The 22,020-nt window shown below is 39.9% G+C and overlaps 1 protein-coding gene across 1 annotated transcript in view; it reads right to left on the bottom strand.

The window, feature by feature from the left end:
* CDK1 (cyclin-dependent kinase 1) overlaps positions 1-21,525 on the bottom strand; it is a 26,369-nt gene extending 4,844 nt beyond the window's left edge. The window contains exons 1-3 of the mRNA XM_006889060.1: positions 21,501-21,525; positions 844-1,000; positions 7-91 (exon numbers count right to left, since the gene is read on the bottom strand). Coding sequence (XP_006889122.1) covers positions 7-91; positions 844-1,000; positions 21,501-21,525 — 267 coding nt within the window. The remainder of the gene's footprint in view (positions 1-6; positions 92-843; positions 1,001-21,500) is intronic.
* Between the last annotated feature and the right edge of the window lie 495 nt (positions 21,526-22,020).

Below are 22,020 nucleotides of genomic sequence, written 5' to 3' on the forward strand. Positions count from 1 at the left end.
AGGGAGAGAATCCAAGTATTTCTTAAGATCCATGGAAAGGTATTCAAAAATGAGATATAACCTGCAATCCTGCATTAGCACATCCTGAAGACTGAAAAGTAAAACAAAATAGTATAAGGAAAGAAAATCAAGTAAATTTCTTGAACCTCTCTTTCATGAAATATATTTTCCTAAATTCAATGGCTACCTTCCAGTGCAGTAAACAATTATGAAAACAAATATATCATTTTAAGAATGCCTTCCTAATACATAAAGCCATAGCATAAAACTAGAGTATAAGAAAAGAATTTAAGGACAGGAATTAAAATAAAATCTCATTATATACAAGGGGACAAACTTTATTCTGCAATACAAAAGAACATTTATGAGTTGCTTGTTGTTCAAGCTTATCTTTCCCCGAAAAAAGGACAGAAACCAAATTTAAAATAGCATCTGACCTTCATAGTTATTACCTTCAGCAAAATGCAATTAAATTCTAGCTTAAATAGGAAGACAACCTTTGACACACCAATCCAAATAAATATTTCATCTAACCTATCTACCTGTCTTAAAATCCCACTAAGTGCTCAGGAGACCAAAAAAAAAAAAAAAAACCCACAAAAAAACAAACAAAACCAAAAACACCTTTACAAACTAAAAGTTTAAAACTTTCACACTGGGAAAGAGAGATGTAACAAGACTCTAACCTATTCTGTATCCATGCCCATCATTCTCCACTAAAGAGGATTCGATTCTACTTAACCAAGTTATACTAGATATTAGGCAATTGTAAAAATTTCCATATTTAAAATTCCATTCAAAATAGTATACAGAAAACATCTTATATTCAGTATTATGCCATACCTGACTATATTTGGATGACGAAGTTCTTTTAGTAGAGAAATTTCCCGAATTGCAGTGCTAGGAACCCCTTCCTCTTCACTTTCTAGTCTGATTTTCTTCATGGCTACAATTTGACCTGTAGTTTTATGTCTACCCTTATATACAACTCCATAGGTACCTGTAATGAAGTAAACAGCTTCTATGTGACAGCCGCCGTAAAATCAAAAGATCTCTAAAAAATTCAGTCTCAGAGGTATCAATCACATCCTAGAATGTTTTCTGTATCTCAGTTATTTTCTCAAAATGCCCTTATTGCTTCCAAAACGAAATTGCAAGTTAGCAAATACTTGTACATAAAGTTTCAAAATGAAAGACATGCAGTCAGTCATATTTCTCACCCACATCAATTACCATTATTTTCCTAATATATTTTAGAGAAAACACATCCTTTGCAAATTGTAATTTACCTAACAGATACCTTGTTATGTGCCGTCGAGTGGTCTGCAACTCATACAAGAGCCCTAAACCCCTGCTCTTTCCTGTGCCAACCTCACCATCTCCGACACGCTTACTACCACCACCTCAATCAAAGAATCAATCCATCTCATCGAGCGTCTTCCTCTCCTGTGTCGTCCCTCCACCCTCCCAAACATGATGTCCCTCTCCGAGGACTGGTCCCTCCTTGCAACATGCCCAAAATATGTCAGACAAAGCTTCAGAATCCTTGACTCCAAAGAGCAGCCTGGCTTCGGCTTCTCCAGGACAAACCCGTTTGTTCTCCTAGCAGTTCATGTTATATTCAGCACTATTCTCCAGCACTACAGCTCAAAGGCATCCATTTTTTTTTCTATCATCCCTTGTCACTGTCCAACTCTCTGATGCATACCATGTATTTGCAAAGACTATAGCCCGGATCAGGCACACCTTAGTCTCCAGCCTGAGGTCGCTGCTCTTCAGTACTCTGGAGAGATCCCTGACAGCTGACTTTCCCAATGCAATTCCTTGACCAGAGACCAAATGAGCTCTGGGAGGATATCAAGAAAGTCATCCATGAAGAATACAAAAGATCCTTACAAAGGTTGAAGAAAAGATCAAGATGAATGTCAGATGAGACTCTGAATATTGCATTAGAGCACCAAGAAGCCAACGCTAAAAGAAGAAATCAAGAATCAAACAGCTGAACATAAAATTTCCAAAGGCAGCTTGGGACGACAAAGCAAGATACTGTAATGAAATACGCAGTGGGCTGGAGTCAGAAAATCAAAAGGGCCAAACTCACTCAGCATTTCTTAAGCTGAAAGAGTTGAAAAACAAATTCAAGCCAGGGTTGGCAATGGATATTTTGGATAGAATGTTAAATGATCCAAGAAGCATTAAAAGAAGATGGAATGAATACAGAGAGTCACTGTATGAGAAGGATTTGGCTGACACAGAAGTATTTCATGAAATAACATATGAGCAAGAGCCTATGGTAATGGAGGAAGTTCAAGTTGTTCTGAAGGAATTGTTGTTTGTCATCTTATTAGGTTTAATGTAATAATAGTACTTTGGGCTCATACAATTTGATAATTTCAGTGAAATATGAAAAGTATGAGACTGAAGCTAACTTAAGAGGAGAAAAATCTTGATTTGGAAGATGAAGTAAGTAAAGAATAAGTTCTAAAAATTGATAAATTTAAAAGCTGCAGCTGAAAAAATCTTAACATGGATAAAAATCTCTGAATTAGTAAAAACTTTTTAAAAATACACTGCATTTGAAAGATGGCTAGTTTTTCTTTATTTTTGGTAGTCCGGAATGCCAACAATAAAGAGACAACCAGTCTTTCACAGCTGCAGATAGATGAACTAGAAGTTTAGAAGCAGATAAAAGAGAAAATGCAACTTAGTTCTCAGAGTGGCTATAAAGAGAAAACTTATACATACCCTCTATTGACTACCTGTGAAATCCAAAAGGTTAGACTTTCGTAAATGCTAAGAAAGCTGTTTTAAAAAGAACTTTGAATTTGTCCCAAACTTAATGTTACAATTGTGGAAATTAGGACATTTGAAAAGAGACTGTCAGAAAGAAAGAAGGGAGAGTAAAAAATCCAAGCTTTCAGGGCTTTGTAGAAAATGTGGAAAAGGATATCATTGGACTAATGAATGTAGATCTTTATTTGACAAGTGGGGAGTAAATAAGATGCTGAATAAAAGGAAACAGGGGATTGCTAGTTTTCAAAAATCAAATATTTCAAGAAAAGGATTGAGATATACAAATTTATAATGAGGGCCACTGTTCCTCATGCTCTCACCTTAATTGGCTAACAGAAAAAACCAATTTGGGTGGAACAGTGGCCACTTAGAGAGAAATTAGAAGTTTTAACAATGTTTAACAGGTCATATTAAACCACTAGCCTTGCAACTTTGCAATATAATGCTCCTGCTTATAATTCTAAGAAAACACAAGAGTTTTTTAAAAAATGGAACATTAATCACATTACTGGTATTCCACATAACCCCCAAGGACAAGCTATAATAGAAAGGGCTAATTTAACATTACAAACTATGTGGAAAAAACAGAAGGGGGGAGATACAATGGGACAAATATCATCTCCTCGAACACTCTTACAAAAAGCCTTACTTTAAATTTTTTAAATGCTAATGAAAAAGGAGAAACTCCAGCTGAAAGACAGTGGGTATTACAATCCTCTAAAGAATCGAATCAGCCTATATATTATAAGGAACTTCTAACTAATGAATGGAAAAAGGGATTTGTAATTAGATGCGGGCGAGGATTTGCTTATATCTCTACATGATCAGAACTGCTGTGGGTGCCCTCCAGAAACGTTGAAACCCCGAGATGAGTCAAAAGAGGCCACACTTTGACGAGGACGAAGCTGCAGAATGACAGATAATACCAGCTATTGGGCACATGTTTCTAATACTCTCTTGTTAAAAGTTGTTCATTGGCTTTATAAAGTTTTGGGTAATAATATATCTCTCTAGTAGATGTTTCAAGGATACAGTTTTCATGGAGATATCAGTAACAACTTCAGATTATCCCGATATTCCTCCCTGTCAATTGCTTCCTTTATCTTTCTTGGAGTATGGATACATTGGAAACAATGCTGAATAGAGCAAAGACAAGTTTTAATTAATACTTCCTATAGAAGCTTCATTAATTGGAGACTTGTTGGTTCCCCTCATCAGCACAGAAACATCGAAAATTGAAGTTAGAGTAAGGAAGGCAATTGATTTATAACTGCTCATGCTAATAACACTATCTCATGGCATGGAGAAGGAATAGTGGAACTGTATCCACATTTACAGCATTCTTACAAAAATTATTTACAAAAAAATAGGAACTGCATTGGAATATGCATCTCTTTGGATTGGAAATTATTTGCACAATCATATTGATAATGTTACTAGCCTTAAACTTAAAAGATTATATTATTCAAAATTATTTGTTATGTATTTGTTTAAATTTTTCCCTCTTTTAACAACTGGGAGCTAGAGGGAAGAGAAAAGATCAGAGAATGGCCAAAATTATTGGAGCAGCTATTGCTGCCAGTTTAGGGCCTGTGTCAGGAAAAGGAAGTCTTACTCATAAACAGTGCCACCCAAAGGTAATAAAGAAGGTCCGAATTGCTTCCCCTGTGGAAAGCTGGGTCACTTCAGTAAACAGTATTGCAGACAAGAGCCACAGATAGGCAAGGGAGTAGAGAGGAAGCTCCCACCCACTTGTGTTAAGTGTGGATCTGAAGGACACTTAGCCAAGGGTGGCCCACATCAGGTCCTCATGGCTGTCAGGACTGACAGACCCCAGTTTCCAGCTGGAAACAAAGGAGGACGCTCCAACTATTCAGATCCTCCCAGAAGATCCATGGGTGAGCATTAGCATTGCTGGTAAGTATATCTGTTTTCTCCTGGACACACGAGGCTATATTCGGCCTTAAAAGCCTTCTTGGGTCCCATCTCTTCCTGCTATTCCTTGGTTGTTGGAATTGATGGAAAACCTCATATGCAGTTCCTTATTTCACCTCTACCTTGCATGTGGCATTCCTAGCTGTAAAACAATCCAATGCTAAATGGAAGCTGGTCCAGGACTTAAGAACAATAAATGGCATAGTGGTGCCTCTACATGTTGTGGTTCCTAGCCCTTTCACTATAATAGACAAAGTGGCAGCCAATATGACTTTTATTTTAAGGATTATCTTCCCTCTGTAACTTGATTTGTGTCATTGTTAGAATCTCTAGTTGGAATACTATTGTTTTTAGTTTTGGGCTCATGTACTTTTAACTTGTTAGTTAAATTTGTGTCTTCTAGGCTGCAACGCTTCCATGATGCGTCTGAAAGGATATGAATGTGGATAAGAACAATTGATAACAGTGCATCTAAATTCCAAAATCAATCTCCGCAATAGTCTACGGGTTTCCTACTGCCAAAGGGGCCCTTTAGAGTAGTGAGAGAAGATCTTCACCCTGAAACCTACAGCGTCCCTTTTCAGCAGGAAGTAGTTAAGAGAATACGCGGCCCCCTTTTCCTTATATATCAGGGTGAAATCTCTCTCAGGGAGGAATGATAGGGAATGGCAAAGGACATGCTGGCAAAGAAGATTAATCAGAACTGGTTTTGACAAGCACTGTGGCAATGGGTCAATTAAAACAGACTCTCAAGTAATATCCAACCTGAATCCTTCTGATCACATGGAGATTTTTAAAAGTATTTCTTTAAATTTATTAGGTTTCATCTGTTTTATTTGTTTGTTAGTATATGAAGGATGGAGAAAACCAAAGCAAGCAAGAATGAACCAAAGAAGAGAATATGCTAGTTCAGATGATAACATAATTATGATAAAAACAAAAGGGGGGGAATATGGGAAGCCAAACTTTATACAAAATATTGTATGAAAATATTGTTCAGGAATTGAAGGAATTACAGATTTATAGGTTAGGATTTCTCTTGTGGCAGATCCCAGAAAATGAGCTGTTTGTTCCCTGCAGACAGGAGACAGCTAGGGCCCCGCTATGGAGTAAGTGTTACTACCTGTGAAATACTTCCTGAGCTAAAGCATTAGGCTGACAATAGAGAAAAAGTCTCCTTCATTTACAAGGAAATCCTTTTGTTATTTGCTTCCCCAGATTATCAATAAATACATAGAGAAACATGACTTGGGATCTTCAGTGGAGAACTGCTGGCCCCCTGTTTTATGCTCTCTGCTCTATCTCATTCCTGACTGTTTGTTTCATTATTAATAATTATAAAATTATTCCATTCTTTGAGACCCTCGGTCTGCAACATCACAGGTTTGGAAACCCTGCCCTTGAAAATTCTACTCTGACTCAGGGTAAATGTGAGGTGGAATTGACTGAATAGCAAGAAATTATGATGTTGTTGTGTGCCATCGAGTCACCTGCGACTCACAGCGACCCTGTGTACAATAGCCCTGAACCCTGCTCTGTCCTGTGCCAACTTTACGGTTTCTGACACACCTACACTCATCACCCCAGTCACTGAATCCATCCATCTCTCAAGCGTCTTCCTCTCTTTCTCTGTCCCTCCATCCTTCAAAGCATGATAGCCCTCTCCAAGAATTGATCCTTCCTTGCAAAAGGCCCAAAGTATGTCAGATGAAGCCTCAGAATCCTTACCTCCAAGGAGCAACCTGGTTCCACCTTCTCTAGGATGAAAGTGTTTGTTCTCCTGGCAATCCATGATATATTCAATACTCGTCTCCAGCACCACAGCTCAAATGCATCAATTTCCCTTCTCTCATCTCAAGTCATTGTCAAGCTCTCTGATGCATAGCAAGAAATTGCAAAAACTATGGCCTGGATCAGGCACACCTAACTCTCCAGACTGATGTATTTGATCTTCAGTACTCTGGAGAGGTTCCTGATAGCCCACTTTCCCAATGCAATTCGCCTTTTGATTTCCTGGCTGTTGATACCAAGAGAGATGATTGTGGAGCCAAGCAAACTAAAGCTGTTAACAGATTCAACCTCTTCACCATCTATCATAAGGCTGCCAATCGGCCCAATGGTGAATATCTGTGTTTTCTTGATGTTGAGCTTCAATCCAAATTGAAGGCTGCTGTCCTTGACCTTTGGCAGCAAGTGCTTCAGGTCCTCCTCAGTTCCATCCAGAAGAGCTGTGTCATCTGCATAATGCAGGTTGTTGATGAGTCTTCCTCCAATCCTGATACCACATTCCTCCTCATAGAGCCCAGTCTCCCAGATGACATGTCTGAATACAGATTGGAAAGGTATGGAGACAGGCTACATCCCTGGCATACAGCCTTCCCGATTTTGAACCATGCAGAGTCTCCTTGCTCTGTTCTGACTGCTGCCTCCAGGTCCCATTCTTGTCAGAGTCAGCCACAGTTTGTTGTGATCCACACAGTCAAATGACTTTGCATTGTCAATGAAGCACAGGTAGAGATTCCTCTGATGCTCTGCTTTCAGCCAAGATCCATCCATGGCCTCTCCTAAACCCAGGCTGCATTATTTGCAATTTTCTGTTGAAGTACTCCAGTCATTTCTGGAAAATTTTCAGCAGATTCTTGCTTAAAATTCTAGCTGTAAAATAATCCAATAGTAAATGGAATTTGGCCCAGGACTTAGGAACAACAAATGACATAGTTATGCCTCTACATCATGTGGTTCCTAGCCCTTCCACTATAATAGACAAAGTGCCAGCCAATAAGACTTTTATTTTAAGGATTATCTTCCCTCTGTAACTTGATTTGTGTCATTGTTAGAATCTCTATTTGGAATATTATTGCTTTTCATTGTTGACTCATGTACTTTTAACTTGTTAGTTAAATTTGTGTATTCTAGATTACAGCAGTTCTATGATGAATCTTCAAAGATATGAACGTGTATCCCTAAGCACAATTGATAACAGTGCATTTAAATTCCAAAATCAATCTCCTCAAAAGTATGTGTTTCCTATTGCCAAAGGGCCCTTCAGAGTAGTGAGAGAAGATCTTCACCCTGAAACCTACAGCATCCCTTTTCAGCAGGAAGTAGCTAAGAGAGTCCGCTGCCCCTTTTTCCTTATGAATAAGGGTGAAATTTCTCTCAGGGAGGAGTGACAGGGAATGGCAAAGGACGCATGGACAAAGGAGATTAATCAGAGCTGGTTCTGATAGGGACTATGGCAACATGACAATGGAAGCTGATCCTCAAGGAATGCTGCTTTATTGGAAGTATTTTTGTGAACTTATTTTGTTTTCTCATATTTATTTGATTATATATAAAGGATTAAGAGACAAGCAAGAATGAATCCTGAAGAAGAAAAATTATACTCATCTTGATGATCACAAAATTATGATTTAAACAAAAGTGGGGGAAATGAGGGAAGCCGAATATCAAATTTAATAATAGTAGACCAAATGCTGTATTAGGAAATGAGGGAGGCTTAATACAAGCTGAAGGTCACCTTGTAACACTGGGGCATTCCTTAGGAGTCAACATTGTTCTTAGTTTTTATCAAATGAATCCTCCCTCTTGAGATTAACATAAAGAGGAACTCCGCCTTATCTGTAAAAGATTTCACCATTATCCTTTGTTTTGTACTTCCTTGTGATTCTATATAAATACTCAGAGAAGCATGGCTCAAGGTCTTCAGTCGAGAACTGCTGACCCCCTGTTTTACGCTCTCTGCTCTATCTCATTGCTGGCTGTTTGTCTCTTTATTATAAAATTACTCTATTCTTTGGGACCCTCGGTCTGCAACAACATATTTCAATAAACAGATGCTGTGCTGGATGTGCTCAGTTATGCCAAGAAATCTGGAGGACAGCCAGCTGGCCAACTGACTGGAAAAGATCAATATTTTTATCCATCCAAAGAAAGGTAACCCAACAGAGTGTGGTAATTATTGAACAATAACATTACTATCACATGCAAGCAAGATTCTGCTGAAAATTATCCAAAAACAATTGGAGCAATATGTCAACAGAGAACTGCCAGATGTGCAGGCTGGATTTAGAAGAGGTCGTGGGACTAGGGATATTATAGCTAATGTAAGATGGATCTTGGCAGAAAGCAGAGAGTACTAGAGGAATGTCTATCTGTGCTTCATTGACTATGCAAAGGTATTTGACCGTGTGGATCACAGCAAGCTATGGCTGACTCTGAGAAGAATGGGAATTCCAGAACATTTGATTGTGCTTATGCAAAACCTATACTTGGACCAAGAGACAGTCATCAGCTCAGAGCAAGGAGATACTACATGGTTCAAAATCAAGAAGGGGGTCTGCCAGGGATGTATTTTGTCTCCACACCTTTTCAATCTGTATTAAGAACAGATCATCTGAGACGCTGGGCTGTATAAGGAGGAATGTGGCATCAGGATTGGTAGAAGAGTAATCAACAATCTGTATTAAGCAAATGATACAACCCTGCTCGCTGAAACTGAGGACCTGAAGCGCTTGCTGCAGAAGGTCAAGGACTGCAGTTTTCAGTATGGATCGAAGCTCAACATCAAGAAAACAAAGATTCTCACCACGGGGCTAATTGGCAGCATCAGTATGGATGGTGAAGAGATTGAGATAGTTAAACAGTTTCTGTCTGCTTGGCTTCACAGTCAAGACTCTTGGTACTAGCAGCCAGGAAATCAGATATCTTATCCAACAATAAAGTAGGCATGAAATGCAAAGCAAAGATATGAGCTCAAGAAACAGTACAAGGGTAAATTCTACTTTTATGCTTTCATACTTTTTGTCATAGAAATATAAAATACATATACATTCTGCATCTATTTTTGTTGGGGAAGGGGAACGAAAGAAAGTTCACATAATGTACTATAAAGTAGGAAAACTTCTTACCCGTTAGAAATTCTAGAAGAACATTATTAAACAGCCTGATTCTGATACATGGGCTTTAGATTTACACTGTTAATATGGGATATGGTTATAAACCAAAAAATCTAAGCTCACTACCATAAAGTTAATTATGACTCACAGTGACAGAAATTAAGAGTGGTATTTCAGGGTGGAGCTCTTTACAGGTACAGAATGCAACATCTTTCTCTCCCAGGTCACTTGCTGGGTTTGAACCACTGATCTTTCTTTCAGTTGGCCACTCAACTCTTAACCCAATGAGCCACCAGTATTCCTTCGGTATAGCTATAAAACTCAGCTCATTTTTATCAAGTTGGGAATTATATTTGATTCTCCATTGAGTTTCTGAGTCTATAAACCACAAGGAAGGATTATGTCCATCTTTCACCAGAGGAGGCACTAGGACAATGATGGCCTTTGGTTGGCAGGACAACTCTTTACAGACCATGGCACCGAAGCTCTAAGGTAAGGGCTGCAAGAACAGAAATATCAATGCATGCTACTTTATTCCCTACACTGGCTTCTTACAAGGAGTTAAAGTGTCTCAGTTGTCTAACTCAAACTCCTTGAGTATATATAAACATTGTTCAATAGCCCTTGCTTTCTGTGGCAGCTATGGTTTCAAAAAGGGCTAGAGAGTAAAGGAAGGTTAACAACTTTTAAGTCTTCAAAGGAGCATTCCCTCAAGAAAAGCAAGAACCACTGTACAGCATTTAGAATACCAAAGACAATATGGTCTTTGGCAAATGGTGTTATAAAAGATTTGCTCTAATGTTTGGGGAAAATTATATATATTAGCTATATCTGCCTAAATGATTTCATTATGTGTGACATTATTATTTGCTACAACTCATAATGACCTTATGTTTAACAGAAGAAACATTGCTCTAATTAATCAATTCTTCTGTCCAGTTTACACGTGTGAGGCAAATGAAGACTATCACTTGGGTCAGGTGCATCCTGGTCATCAGAGACACTGCTGCTTTAAAAAGATTTTACAATGCATGACATGAGTTGCTGTAACTCATGGTGACCTTTAAGGCAGTAGGGTAAACACTACCTAGTCCTGTTATGGATTGTTATGATTAATGGGATGGGTCAATTCAGGGTCGTGGCCACTGTGTCAATTCACCACATGGAATGAGTTTCCCTAGTTTACAGATTTTCTCCTTTCCCAGTGACTGGTTTCTCCTGATGAGGTATCTAAATCAAGCAAGACAAAGCATTATCATCTTTGCGCCTGGTTTTATTTTTTTTTTCCCCTGCACTTAAATTTTTTTTTTCAACTCTTGTTCAATGTACCCTATCATTTGATTTCTCAATTCCTACTTCATGCACATGGATTCTTGATTCAAGTAGAATTAAATTACTAGCAACTTCTTTCCCTGTTATCCCATTTAGCAAGATTACAGATACATTTATCAGACTATAATCTGCTTTTGAAAATACCTATTTTCATGGTCTAATGTATGAAGCAGGAGTGACATCCACTTCCTAAATATGCCTCTGGAAACCCTATGAACTTTGAGAAAAGACAATAGTTATAGAAAGGCTTTAGGTCTTTTATCAATGGGGCCACTATGAGTCATGTTCGATTCAATGTCCATCAACAACAACAACAATGTAATCCCATGTAAAGTAGCAGAGCTCTAGTGGTCTATAGTTACGCTGCCAACCCAAAGGCAGGCACTTTGAAGCCACCAGCTGCTCCTCAGGAGAAAGATGAGCAACGTGTTACAGTGGGTTTGTTGCTAAAATGTGGTTTCTCTGTACCATTGTCTTTAAACTGTTGCAGCTGCCTGAATTCTGCTGTCTACAAACATAGAGTTAGCCTGCCTACATCATCAATAGCTGCTCAAACCATCTCTTCCTCATGCAAATATGGCATGTTAAGTCTAGTCACAAGGAGATTCGCTAGTCTCACCATTAAGTTGAGCATAAAATTGGAATCTCACCACCAGAAGAGGAAGCAGAGAATGGACAGGTGCATCCTTCAGAACCAGATTCCTGCACCCAGGATTCTATCTTGCTGTTAATCTGAATTACAGCTTGTTAACTGCCTGAATAAACTCCATAACTGTGAATAGGGTTCTGTCAAGTCTGTGTGGTCACTCAAATGGTTTCAAACCTAGTAAGTGGGTGCAAGAGGACGTGTCTGATCTTAGGGCAAATACTTTTGCGCGGTGGGTACTGTTGATGGGTACAGTCCCCCTGGTGGAATTAGGAGCTGGATTCAGCCTTCACACACCACTCTTGCTCTTCCTACAATAATCTCTTCTCGTGCTAGTTACAGCCTCTAAAATCCCACTGGAGTGTTACCTCCAACTCAATGGTTCCAACTCAACAGCAGGGACTTTGAAGTGGTTTGCTTTTTGTTTAATATTATACACGCTGAATTACCAGAAATTGCTAAACACTGTCTTTTATTTTTGGCAACATTGCAGTTTTTAATGAGTATCTCTCCAATATTGATACCATGTTTTTTTCACATTTATCCACACACTGACACTATATAACTTCTTGAACTACCTTATCCAACATACAAATTTAATTAGTAGAGTGAAAAGATAATAATCCTCTGCACATCTTTTCTAATTCTGAGGGATATAGTATGCTCTGTTGTTAAAACTTATTAATTCAGCAGAAAAATAAGTAGAGTAAGTGTATTAGTATGTAAGTATACATTTTTCAAAATTGTTAACAAAATTTGCATGTTTAAAAACAAAAAATCTTCAACCCAAATGCCGCTTAATTTTTTAATGCAATTATTTTACAAAATGTTTTCGCTATTCCTCCTAATATCTTTGTCCAGTGTGAGTTTTAAGCACACTAAAATTACAGGATTAGTAATTCAGTCTCAACAAACTTAAGCCTCAAATTGCAATTATTTTATAAAAATTTTATCATTTGTTCCTGAGAATTTAGAATGCTAATATAAGACTGTGGCTAACATTGAGAAAAACGGGACTCCCAGAACATTTAATTATGCCCATATGAAACCTATACCTAGATCAAGAAGCTACTGTCTCAACAGAACAAGGAACATTGCATGGTTTAAAATCAAGAAAGGTAAGCGTCAGGACTATATCCTTTATCCATTCATATTCCATCTATACACTGAGCAAATCATTTGAGAAGTTGGATTTTATGAAAGAATGTGGCTTCAGGATCAGAGGAAGACTTAACAACCAACCTCTCACTGAAAAGTGAGGACTTGAGATGCTATAGTAGATCAAAGACTACAGCCTTCTCTATGTGGAATACATTTAAACATTAAAAAAAAACCCCAAAATCTCATCACTGGACTAATATGCAGTATTATGACAGATGGAGAAAAGACTGAAGTTTTCAACAATTTCATCTTACTCCATAATCAACACCCTTTGTACCTGCAGTCAGATTAGAGACATATTGCACCAGAAAAGTCTGCTGTCAATGACAACTTGAAAATACTAAAGAGTAATGATGTCAATTTAAAGACTAAGGTGCACCTGATTCAAGTCATGGTCTTTTCAATCACTTGCTATGTCCTTGAAAGCAAGAAGATCAAGAAGAATGACAGAAGAATCTGTCTTTGAGTTGTGGTGTTAAAGAAGAGTACTGAACATGCCTAGAACCACAAAAAGGATGAGCAGATATATCTTGGAGAAAGTACAGTCAGAATGTTCCTTGGAGGCAAAGGTGACAAAGCTTCATCTCATATGCTTTGAGCATGTTGTTAGGAGGGGCTATTCTTTGGAAAAGGACATCATGGTTGAAAATGTAGAGGGCCAGTAAAGAAGAGAAAGACTCTCAATCGGATAGACTGACAGTGACTGCAGCCAAGGGCTCAAGTGTATCAGAAATGATGAAGATGGCACAGGACAGAACAGGGTTCAGATTTGTTGTTCATGGGGTTGCTATGAGGTCTACTTGACTAAATGGCAATCTAGTGGTTCCTAAAGAAACCAATGACACTCTAGTAGTTTCTCAAGAAACTCTAGTGGCCTAGTCAGTAGGGAATTGCCCTACCAAACCAAAGGAAGGCAGTTTTAATCTATTAACTGCTTTATGGGAGAAAAGATGGGTAATGTCCTCTTCTCCCGTGCGGTTTACAGCCTCTGACAACCTACTGGACAGTTAGGTGTGAGTTGGTTCCGACTCAACAGCGATAAGATACCAAAATTCACAGATCCTGTTGATAAACTAAGATACTATTACTTTTCATTTATGCCACACGCACTCAAAAAATCCATTAAAAGCTTTAATAAAAGGACTAAAGAATGAACAGATTACACACAAAAATAAATGAGAACTGCTTAAAGATATACTGCTGTCATTATGTACCATTGAGTCAGAAACGACATGGCTGAGCCTCCAGCTGGTTTAAAGAGGCATTAAATTGCACGGGAGCAGACGGTCTGGTCTGTCTTTCTCTTGAGGTTGGATTTGAATTTTTGGTTGGTATGCCTTTTGGCTGGCAGCAAAATTTCTTGTCATTAACTACCAGAGCTCTCTTTATCCATTATCTTTTAGCTGATTCCAACTTCAAGTAACCCTCCATGGTGTATCTAAGGCTCCACAATCTTTATAGGAAGAGAATGCCCATCTTTCTCCAGAACAGAATAAGAGTGGCTTTGAACTGCTGACCATCTGGTTAGCATATTGTTATTAGAGTTCCTCAAGCAAGTAATTTAACTCTACCTCTGCACAACTTAAAACTACTGAAAACCCACTAGAGGGTCGGTCAGCTATGAGTCAGTTTCAACCGTACATCAATCAACAACAAACTTAACTATGATGTACGCTGGATTTTAATCTTGGAGCAAACCACTACATCTTTTTTCCACCATGGACCCACTAAGTGAGTTCAGCCTCTGGTATTTCAGTTAGCAGCCTAACATTGTGCTACCAAGGCTTCCTACACATTAGCTATAAGAGAAGAAAATAAATGAGAAGTTACTATATAATCCTTCCCACCATATACAATTTATGAACACTGTTTCAAAGCACAAACATCACCCAAGTGTTTAGCATTAGGAGAATGTAATAATTGGGACAGGTATCAACAGGAGCTATATATGATAAAACGGTCTTAATTATGTAGAAATGGGAACATTTTTTGAGAGATTTAAGTTATTATATTCTTTACTTAATGTATACTTATAAAATGTGTACTTATGAATACAAATGCTAAAAGATATCTTAAATATTGTAGTATATAGGGGAGCTCTGGTGGCCTAGTGGCAAGGAGCTGCAACTACAATCCCAGAGGCACATGGTTCGAATCCACCAGATGCTCTGCCGGGGGAGGAGGGGCAATCTCCTCCTGTACCAGTCAGATCTGATTTGACGGTACACTCACACAAAAATAAAAATAAAAACAAACAAACAAAAAAATATTGTAGTATATAAATATTTACATTTCTTTGTCATGATAATTGTAACATCATCAAGGTCATTAAAAACTTGTTTGTTCAAAATCACTCACCTTCCCCAATTTTCTCTATTTTTATATAGTCCTCCATAGTTATGCAAAGTATTGTAGATCCTAGAGTGAAGAAAAAAACTTGGTTGGATTATATGCCTATAAACTCAAAAGGATTTAAGTCATTAAACATGAAGCATTTAACAGCGTTTTGTGCAGTCTATAGGAAGTATTTTACACATGTTAATGATATAAGAATATTTATATAACATATTAGTTATCAGATAGTTCTGGTGGCTTAGAGTTAGGTCAACCCAAAGTATAGAGTTTGAATCCATCATCTGCTCTGTGGGAGAAAGATAATCTTGTCCCGGATGATTTACTGCTTCTGAAAAGCCACTGGAGGGTCAGCGATGGGTCAGTTCCAATGCCACAGTACAAAACAACAAACATATTAATACTTTAACATTTTAGGATATTTTACATTATATACAAAAGCTAAATCCACTGGCCGGGAATTAGTTTCAGTTCCTGGAGACCCTCCTCTGGATTTCTGAACCTAAATCTTAATAGGAATAGACAGTCTCATCTTTCTCAAAGTGGCTGATGGACTAAAACAGCTGACCTTTCAGTAAGTATCCCAACATCTAACACTTTGTGTCACTTGGGCTTCTTAATAACAATTTTACTCAATAGGTATTAGTATCTATTTATGTAGGTTGACATTTACATTAAGACACTTAAATCATTTGTATTTCAATGCCATGATCCATAGGGATTTGTGCTGATCCAAACAAAGGTGGCACCTCTGGCAGTTTGGACCCACCCACCAGTGTGGCTCTGCAGAAGGAAGACAGTAATCTACTTTTCTATGAATTGCAGGGTCCAAAAACTTGCTGGAGAATAGGCTACGAGTCAGTTGTGCCACCATGGCAATGAGTGTTGACTTTATACTAGCACTTCCTATTTTTATCAGATTATCCCTCAAATTATCAGTAAGATCTACCCTTCCCACAAAGAGTTAATAGGTTCTCTTTCAAGGAACATTCCAGAACATGGCCAGAGTAATGTATCAACAAATCATGTTATCCAATTGGGTTTTTTTTAAAATTGTTTTTTATTAAGATGTCAATACAAAAACCATTTCAAGACAGGAGTGTTGCTGAGCTGTGTACTGTCGAGGTGAAATTGGCCCGCAGCTGACCCTCCAGTGGGTTTCCTGAGGGTTTCACACAGGAAGAGGCTGGATTCAAATCATGTACCTTAGGATTGGGCAAAAAAGATGGTCACATTAGGTGAAGTGCCCAAAACTTTAGTAATTGCTCAGGTGGCAACTGTAATCATCCCTTGGTTTTAGTAGTTATATACACAAATATTAGTGGTTCTTTAAAGGCATATTTTTACAAAAGTGGGAAATATCACTAAACACTGACAAATTTCCAATTATGTCCTACACAAAATTAAGAAACAAGAAAAAAAACCCCAACCTTTTTAATCACAAAGTATTGTTAGAGAGAAAGAAAAAAAAAAATTGGTGGCCTAGTGTAGTGCTAAGGAAGCTGCACTGCATCCTAAAGGTGTGAGGTTTGAACCCACCAGCAGAGCCACTGGAGAAGGATGGGCAATTTCCTCCTGTGAAATTTAATGGTACAAAACCCAACTGCCCAGATAATCTTCAGCTGGCCCTCCAGCAGGTTTTCAGAAGCTATAAATCACATGGCTAGAGATGGTTAATCATTCCTCTGCAGAACAGCTGGTCAATCTAACTAACTCCTGCCCTAGGGTTGGGAGAGGTAAAACCAAATGTTATATGCTAACATTTGGGAGTGGGAGTTCTGGGAGGATATCAAGGGTATCATCCAGGAAGAGTGCAAACGGTCATTGCAAAGACAGAAGAGGAAGAAAAGACCAAAATGGATGTCAGAAGAGACTCTGAAAATTGTACTGGAGCGCAGAGAAGCCAAAGCACAAGGAAGAATTCAAGATACTAAAGAGCTGAATAGAAGATTTCAAAAGGCAGCACGGGATGACAAAGCAAAATATTACAATGAAATGCGCAAGGAGTTGGAGTCAGAAAATCAAAAGGGCCGAACTCGCTCAGCGTATCTTAAGCTCAAGGAACTGAAGAGCAAATTCAAACCTCGAGTTGCTATAATCAAGGATGCTTTCAGCAGAATGTTAAATGATCCAGGAAGTATTAAAAGAAGATGGAAAGAATATACTGAGTCACTGTATCGAAAGGAATTGGAAGACACAGAAGAATTTCATGAAACAACATATGAGCAAGAGCCTATGGTGATCAAAGAAGTTCAGGCTGCTTTGAAGGAAATGGCAAAAAATAAGGCTCCAGGAATAGATGGTATACCAATTGACATATTTCAGTTAACAGATGCTGCCCTAGACGTGCTCACCAAGTTGTGCCAAGAAATCTGGAGAACGACCACTTGGCCAACTGACTGGAAGACATCTATATTTGTTCCCATTCCAAAGAAAGGTGACCCAACAGAATGTGGAAACTACAGGACAATCTCACTGATTTCATATGCAAGCAAGATTTTACTGAAGATTATCCAAAAACGACTGGAACAGCACATCAACAGAGAACTACCAGAAGTCCAGGCTGGGTTTAGAAGGGGTCGTGGTACTAGAGATATTGTAGCTGATGTAAGATGGATCTTGGCTGAAAGCAGGGAATACCAGAGGAATGTCTATCTGTGTTTCATTGATTATGCAAAGGCATTTGACTGTGTAGATCATAACAAACTATGGCTGACTCTGAGAAGAATGGGAATCCCAGAACACTTGATCGTTCTAATACGAAACTTATACTTAGAGACCAGGAGGCAGTCTTCAGAACAGAGCAAGGGAACACTGCATGGTTCAAAATTGGGAAGGGCGTACGCCAGGGATGCATCCTATCTCCATACCTTTTCAACCTATATGCAGAACAGATTATCCGGGAGGCTGGGCTCTATGAGGAGAAATGTGGGGTCAGGATTGGTGGACGATTTATCAACAATCTGCGTTATGCAGATGACACAACCCTGCTTGCTGAAACTGAAGAGGACCTGAAGCGCCTGCTGCAGAGTGTCAAGGACTGCAGCCTCCAATATGGATTGAGGCTCAATGTCAAGAAGACAAAGATTCTCACCACTGGACCAATTGGCAACATCAGGATGGTGAAGAGATTGAGATTATACACAGCTTTAGTTTCCTTGGCTCCACAGTCAACAGTCTTGGCACCAGCAGCCAGGAAATTAAAAGGCGCATTGCCATGGGAAAGTCTGCTGTTAGGGACCTCTCCAAATTACTGAAGAGCAATGGTGTCTCTCTGGAGACTAAGGTGCGTCTGATACAGGCCATAGTCTTCGCAATCACTTGTTATGCATCAGAGAGTTGGACAATGACCAAGGAGGATAGGAGAATTGATGCCTTTGAGCTGTGGTGCTGGAGAAGAGTATTGAGAATACCATGGACTGCTAGGAAAACAAACAGATTTGTCCTGGAGAGGGTTAAACCGGGTGGCTCCTTGGAGGCAAGGATTCTGAGGCTCCGTCTAACATACTTTGGACATGTTGTGAGGAGAGACCGGTCCTTGGAGAAGGACATCATGCTTGGGAGGGTGGAGGGACAGCACAGGAGAGGAAGGCCCTCTATGAGGTGGATTGATTCAGTGACTGGGATAATTGGGATGGGAGTGTCAGAGACAGTGCGACTGGCACAGGACAGAGTTTAGGGCTGTTGTACATAGGGTCGCTGTGAGTCGCAAGCGACTCGAAGGCACATAACAAAACAACAAGTAGGTTTTCATAGGCTGTAAATTGTATGAGAAGAGTCTGCTCTCCTCTTTCTCCCAAGGAGTAGCTGGTGGATTTGAACTGCTTTACTTTAGGCTGACAATACAACTTACCTGTCAGACCACCAGAGCTCCCTTTAAATCAAGTGTGTGTAAATCGAATAGTTTTGCCAGATTTGTATCAAACATCAGCCTCAAGCATTGTGCTCTTTTAAGAATCATCTTAAGGATCAAAGAACATGGAATACTAAGGTATGCCTGTAGCAAGTGAATTGACCTTTGCTTTTCTGTGCATATTCTCAACAAAAATCTACTCCTGCCAGGAAAAATGGACCATCTCCTCCCATGCAACTGCCTCTGAATACGGGCTGGAAGGTCAGCTATCAGTCAGGAGTTCTTATAACTCAATTGCATACAACAATTACTACTCATTACCCAGCTAAAATAAACCAACTCATAACTGGGTTTCTCAGGCTGTAAATCACTGAGAAGGAAGACTCTCATGAAGCCAGCGGTGGATTTGAACTTTCAGAGGCGTGGCACAAGTCGCTGTGGACTATACCATCAGAAATCCCTGTACCTGCAAGTGTATATACACTTTAGGTGCTGCTATGATCTAATAGCAACCCTATATGAACAGTAAGAATGCTTTGGTGACCTAGTGGGTAGAAATTGTGCTGCCAACTCAAAGGCTGGAATCCACCAGTCAGTCCATGAAAGATAGATTAGCAATCTCCTCCAACGTGATTTGTGAAAACCCCATTGGAAGGTCAGCTATGAGTAGGTTCTGACTTGATGGTAACAAGATTGAGGATACAGACAGAATGAAATCCTGCCTGGTCCATGGGCCAGCATCACGCTCTCTGCCAAGGTCAAGACCACTGTTGCAATCCATCTAAGGGTCCTCCTCACTTCTGCTGACCCTCACAGTAAGTCCTTTTCCTGGGACTGGTCCCTTTGAAAATAAGCCCAAAGCCGGTTTATTTGCTGACCTGCTGATGACCAGGAAATGAACTCCCCGACTCATAAGCCTAACAATGAAACACAGCTTCAGACAGTAAAGCAATTCGGACTTTGATTTTTCTAACACACCACTAATTATATAAAACCCAAAGTCAACTGTGTGGCTGATCCTCAGTTGTCAATTCTTAGATCTTGTGTGCAACATTGATAGGTGAGTTTAATATTTAATATTCTTGAATCCTTTGTTATAATCACGGTGTCAATCCATTTCATTGAGTGTCTTCCTCTCTTTTGCTGACCCTCCAACTTTCCAAGAATGATATCCCTGTACAAGGATTGGCCCCTCCAAACACAAACCTAAAGTATGTGGGACAAAGCTTCATCATCCTTGCCTCCAACAAGAATGGCGGTTGCACTTTCTCCAAGATATGGGGGAGAAAAACCCCCATCCAAATCCCAAAGAAAATAGTAATAATAAGACATTATGTTGTTGTTGTTATGTGCCGTCAAGTCGCTTGCGACTCATAGCGACCCTATGTACAACAGCCCTAAACTCTGCTCTGTCCTGTGCCAATCGCACTGTCTCTGACACTCCCATTCCAATTATCCCAGTCACTGAATCAATCCACCTCATAGAGGGCCTTCCTCTCCTGCGCTGTCCCTCCACCCTTCCAAGCATGATATCCCTCCTCTCCAGGGACCGGTCCCTCCTCACATGTCCAAAGTATGTTAAACGGAGGAGCCTCAGAATCTTTGCCTCCAAGGAGCCACCTGGTTTAACCCTTTGCAGGACAAATCTGTTTGTTTTCCTAGCAGTCCATGGTATTCTCAATACTCTTCTCCAGCACCACAGCTCAAAGGCATCAATTCTCCTTCTATCCTCCCTGGTCATTGTCCAACTCTGATGCATAACAAGTGATTGAGAAGACCATAGCCTGTATCAGACGCACCTTAGTCTCCAGAGAGACACCATTGCATAAATAAGTAAAATGGAATGTAAGGCAAAATTAATCATAAAAATTTATACTTTTCAAATAAAATGTCCAGAGAATTTAGGACAATTAATTTTTCTTTGATAATCAGATACTATACTACCTAATGCTAGGAGAGGCTATTTCTTGGAAACTAGTACCATGCTTGGAAAGATGGAGAAGAGGATCCCCCAACAAGATAGTCCGACCCGGTGACTTCATCAATGGGTTCTAGTGTGTCAGAGATGATGAGGATGGCACAGGATAGTGGAGGGTTCAGGGTGGCTGTGCATAGATCGCTTTGCATCTTACTCGACTCCCCAGCACCTAGTAACAATGTACAATGTAGTATTAAGGATTTGCAATGCCAACCCATAGGCATGCGGTTCAAATCCACCAGCTGCTCCCTGGGAGATGGGTTGTTTCCTCCTATGTGACTTACTGCCTTTAAGAACCCACTGGAGGGTCAGCTATGGGTCGGTTCTGACTCAATGGTAAACAATAACAATGCACAATGTAACTACTGAGCTCACTCTGAACATTTTAAAACTAACTTAAATTTCAGGGCTGAATGACCTTTTTCCATTTCACAGTTTTAACAATTTTAGGCAAAGTACGTGTGTGGCTTTCGAATGCCTTTTGGACTTCTCCCAAGACTCGGTGCATAAAGCACTGTAGGATGAGAATCAGGCTTGCTCTTCCCGACTGACCTCCAGAGCCACGCAGACCAGTCATGCTAACCTCGGACAAAAATGGATTAAAGGCGTTCATAGCAAGTTCAGGGGGAAACGCACGTTCCACTTGTCTATTTCGGGGTACTGGAGTGGGGCACCTTGTACCCGATGGTCTCTCCTCCCCGCGAAGCCAGGCCCACGGGATCTCTGAGAGCGACCATGGCACTCTGCACCCGGTCGCATTAAACTAGCCCACTGATTTTGCTTCCACCCACCCCGTCTGCAGTATGGCTAGGAAGCCACCTCAAACAGGTAGGGGCCCTCTCCGTCCGACGCTAGCATCGGGTTCCGCAACCCCAGTCCTCCCCGGAATAAGCCCCCCAAAGCCTAGGCTCTCCAGGTTCGGAACTCCGGGTCCCGCACCTTCTCCGGAGGCCAGGCCTGGCTAAAATCCAGCCCGGCCCCAAACATCAACACTCGCCCCACGCCCTCCCGAAACCCCGAGCTTGCCCAGCCGGGTCGGCGCCCCATCGGCAGGGCCTGGACCCCTGACACT

This window comes from Elephantulus edwardii, unplaced genomic scaffold (genome assembly GCF_000299155.1).
Source record: "Elephantulus edwardii isolate Elephantulus edwardi_28Jun2011 unplaced genomic scaffold, EleEdw1.0 scaffold00074, whole genome shotgun sequence".
NCBI classification, from domain to species: Eukaryota; Metazoa; Chordata; class Mammalia; order Macroscelidea; family Macroscelididae; genus Elephantulus; species Elephantulus edwardii.